At 30.7% G+C, this 9,073-nt stretch overlaps 1 protein-coding gene across 2 annotated transcripts in view; it reads left to right on the forward strand.

Moving 5' to 3' along the window:
• Nucleotides 1-4,421, forward strand: part of LOC112457888 (protein takeout-like) — an 8,327-nt gene extending 3,906 nt beyond the window's left edge. For both annotated transcript variants that reach the window (XM_025021197.1, XM_025021190.1), the window contains 4 exons: nt 2,514-2,664; nt 3,095-3,228; nt 3,697-3,846; nt 4,106-4,421. In XM_025021197.1, the coding sequence (XP_024876965.1) occupies nt 2,514-2,664; nt 3,095-3,228; nt 3,697-3,846; nt 4,106-4,254 (584 nt within the window). In that variant the 3' untranslated portion in view covers nt 4,255-4,421. The remainder of the gene's footprint in view (nt 1-2,513; nt 2,665-3,094; nt 3,229-3,696; nt 3,847-4,105) is intronic.
• Nucleotides 4,422-9,073: the final 4,652 nt, after the last annotated feature.

Raw genomic sequence — 9,073 nt, forward strand, 5'->3', positions numbered from 1 at the left:
ACACACACACACACACACACACACACACACACACACACACACACACATACACAGTCTGTTCTTAGAAATGACATCAAGTCGATATTCACATTTCATTGTAAGACATTGTATCAACTTTTCTGCAATTCCGATTAATGTTTTTGTTATACACTTATTTCGTATTTTCAACAATTATCACCGCGGAAATTCTAATAGTTCAACTGTTCTAACAGTTCAAATGTTAAGAGAATTCATAGAAGTGTCAATAATTTTATACGCGCTCATTGTTAAGTGAAAGAAATTGTAATATGCTCATCGATTTATACTCATAATTAAGAATGTCTCTTGGGTTTTCCAACATGTAAGTTCAATGTACAAATCTGTCGCAAGCAAAAACTCAACTCACAATGTTTTTCACATTAGTCATTTCTTTTTTAGAAAGATTAATAAGAAAACGCCATTTTTTTATTATTTTCAATAAAATTAATTTTTTTCCACAAAATCTCTATAGTTTCTAAGTTAAACCATTAATGTATTCTGGCTCAATGAACTTTGCGAACGAAAAGAAAATTGTCCACTTATTTCTTACAAACAAAAAATAATTATATAAATATATATCTATAAGAAATACATATCATAGAATAATAATAATCCTATATACATATACATACATATATACCATGTGTGGAATTGGAAATATAAAATTTATTTCCGTACGCACGTATTATGTTCGTAAAAGTCATCACTTTTGTGCATTCCCTCTTAATCTAAGTAATGGTTAAACCGCAATGGTTATTTTCCAACACTATTACCTCAGCAAGAGTTATAAAGAGTCCATAAAATCTCATCGTCTATAAAATTCAAATTACATTGACGTGCACGGAAATTAAACGAGATGCTTTATCTTCTACCGTGAATAACATAACATTTCTTAATGCGAAGAATATTTATTGGCTCGTCGTAATAAGACATGTCACGGCGAACTAGCAGTGCGTAATGGAATATCTGATCGTCATATAATTGCATAAGATAAGTTAATTTATTTTCAAATGAGCTTGTGCAATTACAGCAATACTACTTTGCAATTTATATTGCCATAATTAATTACATTGAGTAGAATTTCTCTGAAATAGGTAAATATCTTTTAATACATAAAAAACAATGATTAATAATAAATTACAACATGTTGCATCATTAGAATTTCTGGCTATTAGATATTCTAAACATTGTAAAACTGTTTGTAACATAATTTCGTACATTATTTGATAATAATAATTATAGCATATTATTTGATAATAATTTAGTTTATTCGTAATCAATAATGTTATATAAAACTATTGCTTGTAAAATCTCTCATCATGTTTCACTTTTGAGCATATAACAATTAATCAAAATCTTTTAACATAAAACTTAATAGGATATTTTAAAACTGGTCTAGCATTGTTTCAAAACTGCACAGATTTCTATAAATTTTTTTAATAGAAAAATTATTAGTATATTTTGTTATTCATTTTTCATTAATGAAACATCATATCTCTAAAAGCACAAACAAATCCAGACCGTTTATGAATGTATAAGCTGATCATTCTAATAAATTTTTTTTCTAATTAAATATGTATCACGACAATCTCAGGTTCTTGTTCAAGCGAGCAAGTATTTTTCCAATGATGAAATCATCATTAGAAGGTAAATAACATCTGTTTAATTCGAAGAAATATGTTTCATGTGTAACGGAAATTTTCCTTGATCCGTTGCTCCTTTTTTTATTAGATCTAGACAAATATACATGTATGTTAACAAGGTATTTTAAGTTTGGATACCATTGTTTTCCTTCTCGTGAGAAGGAAAAAACGCAAATTCAAAAAGAGTAGTTATGATGTAAGGAAGTATAAACCTAGACAGACAGATGTAAATATAGACACAATCATTTCTTAGCTTATTTCAAGAAACGGTGGCAACAAAGTAATTAAAACTCATTTCCTGCTAACAAAAAAATTTGCATGATTACATACTCATCAGAATTACAAAAGTCACATTAAATTTGCGTCATCAGATAATCTGTAATTTTAATCTCCATTCACTGTCATGAATTATTACTATTATTAGATATAATGCTATCTAATGCGTCTAATAAATTTCTATGACAATACGCATAACTATAATTGCGTTAGATGGTATAAATTATGTAAATTAACGCTTCTAAGAATATTTTTATAAATCATTATTATAATCGTTATCATGTGTTTGCAGAATACAAATGACTAACTTTAATCCGCTAACACAATAAATAACGATATTATTATTTACATAATGATTTTTGCTAAAAGTTGTATAGACTATGATGTGCAATACAATAATAAAGCTATCATTATGATAACTTTATCTCTTTTTAATTGCATTATTTTTATCCTGCAAATATGTATCATCTTACAGCTGTATATTATGTATGATGCTTAGTTAAATGCAATTAAGATCCATTAGAATGAAATGCATATTGAATTCGCATAATGAGTACCTGTCGTGTTCATGTTTAGGTCTGAAAAGCTTCAAAATTCTGCCTATTGACCCGCTAGTGGTTGACAGCCTGAAAATCGGCGAGTCCCAGGGCTCGGTGTCACTCAAACAGGAATATCGGAATGTCAAGATATATGGACTGACGAAGGATCTACAAGTTTACAATTATACGTATGTAATTTTCTGCAACTATCAAATCATTCTCAGTGCAGAATCAATTGGTATACATAACAGAAAATGCACTTAATTAAATATTATACTATATATGTAAAAGAAAAGAAAACTTGATATTTCCAGTGAGTAAGTTTAAGTAGAAAACCTGATTCATATTCTGCAAAAAAAAACACAGAATCGCAAATAAAAAATAATAAGTTTAAATTAATTTATTTAAAATTTTTCAGTTATATAACTACAATTACATAGATTTAATTAGAGTTTCAAAATATCCGTCTTTAGTTTTTTTTATATTTAAAGACACACAAATCTTCCGATATTGATTATATAGGTATACTTTACAGATTATTAGCTATCATCAGATTAATATAAATGGTACTATTAATTACATAATTGTGATTAATATATTGATCTTCGATTTCTTTAGAATAGACTGGGACAATTTAATATTTAGATCGGAATCTTTCAATCCTCAAGTGGACTTTGTTGCCGATTACAAACTTGACGGCAAAATTCTGCTCCTACCAATCCGAGGCGAAGGCAAATGCAATATATCTATACGTAAGTATTATTATAATGTATTCTCATAATTGCATGTGATATTGTATCATCGTTTACGATTTAAATCTACTTTAGATGATCTATAATTTGCGTTAAATTTAAGGATTAAATTTTATTTATAATTTGATATACTATGTATTTTTATATATTTTTATATGTATAATGCATTTTAATATATATTTTGTATGTATGTCCCGACTCTCTTCAAATTTTTGTATTGTATGGCACATATAATATAAATAGAACTTTTTGTTAAATTCTGACGCAAGTTATAGATCGTCTAATAATAACTTTAGGTGTGTTCCACTTAACGCTCGCAACGCTCGTGGAATTATTTCATCCTTGCTGTTTATCAAATGTTAAACAAGGACGAAATGATACTCGCGAGCGTTGTAAGCATTAAGTGGAACGCACCTTTGAAATTTTTTATTAGCAAAGTCAATTTATCTTTATTTTACTCTTTTTCAGATGATTTGATAACAAAACACGAAATACATTACGAAAAGTTTCAAAAAGATGGAGAGACTTATATGAGATCGACGAAATACATGGTTAACTTCATACCCAAACACGTATCTCTACATTTCGATAATCTCTTCAATGGAGATAACATTTTAGGTATATTTATTTAATTAAATCTTATTTGCTCAATATCTTAGCAAAATAATCGATATATTATTTTGTTACAGATAAAAACAAAATGTCAGATTTATAGCATACATTATACAGATTTTGCATAAACATATTAATATTTTTAATATACATTTAATTAATTTATGTTTTAATGTCTTTAATTAATTTAAAGAGATGATAAATTATAAATATTTATTTTATATTATGTTCTTGTATTAACTTTTCTATACTTCACTGATTACAGGTGAACAAATGCATAGGTTCCTCAACGAGAATTCCGATTTAATTTTCAAGGAACTTGAAGCACCTTATGAAGAAACTTTCGGATTGGTCTTCACTAAACTCACCAATGATATTTTCAGCCGCGTGCCAATGAATAAGATTTTTAAATAGAAAAAGTATTACTTTTTACTGTGACCTATTACTTTTCTATAGTAAATATAATTTTGTAGTATAATTTTGTCAGAAAATCGGGTAAAAGTATACTAACGTGCCAAGAATTGTATATATATGCGATATTTGACATGATGTTTAAAATAAACAATTAGTGATAATAGTAATAGTATGTATTGAAGAAAATGTAAAAAATGTATGTTGCATAACATAATCCTCATGGAAATTTCTTTTGATAAAACATTCCTAATTTATATATTCTTTTGCTATGTATGTATATAACTGAAAAACTGTAAGCTCCTCATTTTTACTTTTATCATCTCGAGAATTAATTATTAAAATTATTTTTAAAGGAATTTTAAAACTCTTTGTGAAAAAGAGCCAAACATTTTTTAATTATATCGAAATTCTGAAAATAATCGTAACTTCACGAAGATAATATCGGCTTTTAAACCAAATGCATTTAGCGGTAATTAACAAACAGTCTGTTACAGAATGATATAATCAATAAGAATCAACAAAATGTGAAACAACTACAGATAAAAAATGAATAATATACGTGAATTTAATGTACTCTGTACTTTGAACATTAACAATTACAGCCGATGACTAAGGTGGAATAGTATTCATGGAAAAGATATGATATGCAGATGAGTATTTTACAAACATCTTATAATATTTCAATTGCGTGTTCTAAACAATGTCCCTACTAGACTTCAAACAGAATTAATCTTATAATCGTTAGCTTAATTTTATACAATCATTTTATACGATCTATAATTCGCGTCAGAATTCAAAATGGAATCCCATTTATAAAATTTTACGTGCCATGTGTCATAAAAAACATTTGAAGGATCTAAATACATGCATATATACATAAAACGTATATTAAAATACACACATACATCAAAATATATCGCACGTAGAATTACAAATAAAATTCTATTTTAAAATCTAACATGAATATAGATCCAAACTTCAACGCTGAAAGATCCATAAAAACGTGCGATGAGAAAGTAAAGATTGCTTTGAAATGTAACGATTAGGATATTTCACGTAAAAATATCTTATAAAGCGAAATAAACATTCGTCGAAGCGCGATTTGCGGTAACGGTCAGCGAGCGGTTTGTTTTGAACGTAACGGGGCGCGGCGGCCGCGCGCGCCGCTGCTTCGCGCAGGGCACGAGCCGCGCAAGGTCGCCGCGCCCGCGCTATCATTCATACGACGCGACTCGAGCGAGACGGTAGCGACGCGTGCCGCTCCGCATATCGTAGTTTCTTGAGACACGATTACACGGTAATATTACAATATTAGCGATTACCGGCTAAACCGGCTTACGCGACTGATTAACCGCGATTGACGATACTGTCGATTCGCGAACGGATCGATGACAGTCATGCGTTTGTCGAAACAACTTTCTCGCAATTCTCCATTGGGAAAAATCGAGTCAATAGAGGATTGGCAATTGATGTAAATTACTGTTTAATCGCGATAATCACGGCCATCACGGGCGATAATCGTCTCCTCAGTGATGCTCGAGTCGAACATAAAATGTATATACTTAAAATTTCTCGCCAATCCGAATTAAACAAAAATTCTTTTTTTGATTGAAAGCGCGGAATAATACACGGGGGTCGTTGAATCTAATAATGCAAGTAACGGGAGGCATGATAAGAAGTCGGTCATTTATTAACTCGACATATGCGTATATACTTTAAGTGTCATTTAATCTAAACGTTTGAAATGTGTTACGCGAAAATCATATTGGAATTTCGATCGTGTATTTTCGGACACAATCAACCTGTTTATTAATCATGAATTTGGTTCGCGTTGTACATGATGAAGTTGCCGGCTTTCAATTCATCGTCGTCGTCAATCGTCATCTCGCAACGTAAGTACGGGAACATGTCTCCGAGGCGACCGGCGCGTCGCGAGACATCTAATTAGTAAGTTCAGTCATTACCAACTCGGTATCTAATCGCGTTTATTGCGTTTTGGAATCCGATTATCGCGCCGCGTAAATTCGTACATCGATGACTCGTTAAAGCATGTATTTCGCGAGATTTATTCTTTATTTTATCGACACATCCATCGCAAGTAACCAACAAAACGACAATCGTATATTCGAACATTGCGTTCCGCGGATATCTATTGTTTTAACTATATTTGAATTACAATACGGGTAAACAATCGCCGTGAAACGCGAGAGTACATACATAATTTGCTTGTTCAAGATACAGAAAATGCGCGGCATTCAGCTAGGAGCATTTATTAGTTCAGCGCCGGCGGTACACCGGGTACACGCTCCTGGCGCGTGAAGTTGACCGCGAAATCTCCGAATTCGCTGCGCCGTTCGACGCCATCATTCGACGTCGCGTCACCGTGCTAAATTCGCGAGACGTCGTGAATGTCGAGCAAATTGCTTGATGCTTCCCGATGCGATCGTATCGCGTAATCTTTCTTGTTAATCTTTCAGGTCGCATAAAGTCGCACGTTTAATTAATATCGGGAGTGCCGTACGAAGTGCCGAGCGATTGTCGTATTTCGAAGATGCGAGCGGCCGATCGTGGTTAACCGTGTTTCCGCGAGTGTGTGTGAGCATGCCACAGAGGACCAAAAGCAGAGGAGGAGGAGGCCTGGGGAGGCATCGGGCGACGGTGGAGCAGCCCTCAGTGAGTAATATGTTATTTATTATTTATTTGTTACTTGCGATATTAATGAGTGTTCTCCCCGCGGCGGTTGCGTCAGGCATTTAATATACATTTAACGCATTTTGCAAAATCGTGTAATAAACAATGCATATACATAAAATATATTATTCCGAGATGAAATAATAATTTAGTAAAATATTTAATACTTAATGTTTAATATGTTTATATAGTATGTTCAATATGTTTATGAGATGAAAATAAAATACTTTATCTTGATTAAGAGTAATGATTTTATTTAAATGACTTATATAAATTAGAGACAAAAATTAGAGATTTTTTTATCAAACTCCATAAAAATTTATGCTTAACAAAATTTTGTTTTTTAAATTATATAATTCTTTTATTAATTGCAGCTTATAAAAGAATGTAGAAAAAATTAAGTGCATATAACAATTGTTTTAGAGATATTATTTTTTGTAAATATTTAATTTGGATATTTAATTTAATATATATTTATATTTTGTTTCAGTGCGGACTATAACGCCACCGCTGCGCATCGCACCGGTGAGTTTTTAATTATTTTTTATTTTATTGAGAAAGATATATAATGGACTTATGTGAAAATTATATTAGATATAACTAGCAACTTTGTACATTATACAATATGTTTTGTTCTCTCTCTTTTCTTACGCGGTAAAAAGTAATGCATTATTGTAAGTAATTGCAAGTATACATGCTTTACCGACGAGTAAAGTTACATGCTGCTAGTGAGAGCAACTCGCAATAGGTAGAGCCACTTGCCCGTTAGAACCGTTTATTGTTTAAATTTAGAAATTGTTTAATAGTTATTTAAAATTTTTAATTGTTAGTTGGAATTGCACATATGAAAAAGATATGAATTACTCACATCAAAGATATATAAATATGTCTCAAATATATATTTTTCTCATAAATATTATATTACTTAAAAGATATTAATAGTTACTAATTAATATATGTCAATATATATAATATCAGAAATACTTGCACTTAAAATATCAGCACTTCAGAAAAATTGCAATAATAAAATAGCGTAAAATAACGCCAGGAATTGAGTAAAAATAAAAGACGATAAGAAACATATTTGCAGATTATCACAACCGCTGCAAATTTATAGAAGTGCATCGCTAGCGTGCAGCAAATCGCGTCATAAATAAAAGACTGTAATGAATAAAATATGCAAAAGTAGCTAACAAGTATACCTTTATGCTACTGTTATGGTTGTTTTTCTCATAATTAAATTCCGACTCCGATGCGATTTGCCAGCAATGTATTTATTTCCATAAGTCTGCTGCAATCTTATAGTAATCTGCAAATATATTTGCTACCGTTTTTAAACTGGAGATTATTCGAGAATTTCGAGATTAAAGCAAAGTATTTATTTTTAATTTATATACACATATAGATACGTTTTTTTTTAATTACATTTTTTCTAGTAAACTTATAAAAAAATAATTTTCTATCAATGATGAAGTAGATATTGAGATATTTTATTGATATCAAAATTTATTTTATGCAGATATGTTTAAAAAGTGCAACTTTTTTTGTTATTAAAACGTACACATTAAAACGCCCTGCGACATCAATGGAGAGACTATCGACTCCTGCACAAATTTTATAGATTAATTAACGAGCGAACTACTAACAAAATACATTAAATAATTAATTTTTTATTAAGTAAATTGATTTGCATATTTAAGTAACTCAGGCACAGAGAGAAATTAATAAGATACCATACATTTTGAAAATCATATTACTTTATATATTTTACGCGATATATTATTTAATATAAAAAATCAGCTTCATGATTCATAAAACGTAATCAGAAATTAAAGATTATTTTGTCCGCATTAGAAGTTTTCAACAGGAAATTATATGTGAGGAGCACTACGAATAAATATCTTAATTTTGCCATTACTTTAATATATCTGATCAATGCGGTGATTTCTTGTTCCCCATCCCGGTCTGGATGCTACGCTTGCACCAGGTGAGCTCGTTCGTGCTTTTGCAGCTGCAAATTGAGCAATTCACATGCCGAATCGGTAATGAGCCCATCCGACGTCTGATTTTTCCATTCGGTTGATTTTACCGGCGACAACGGGTCTTTCTTTGGTAACGCCCGCTTTTT

This window comes from Temnothorax curvispinosus, unplaced genomic scaffold, assembly GCF_003070985.1.
Source record: "Temnothorax curvispinosus isolate PA1 unplaced genomic scaffold, ASM307098v1 QBEX01000740.1, whole genome shotgun sequence".
Classification (NCBI taxonomy): domain Eukaryota; kingdom Metazoa; phylum Arthropoda; class Insecta; order Hymenoptera; family Formicidae; genus Temnothorax; species Temnothorax curvispinosus.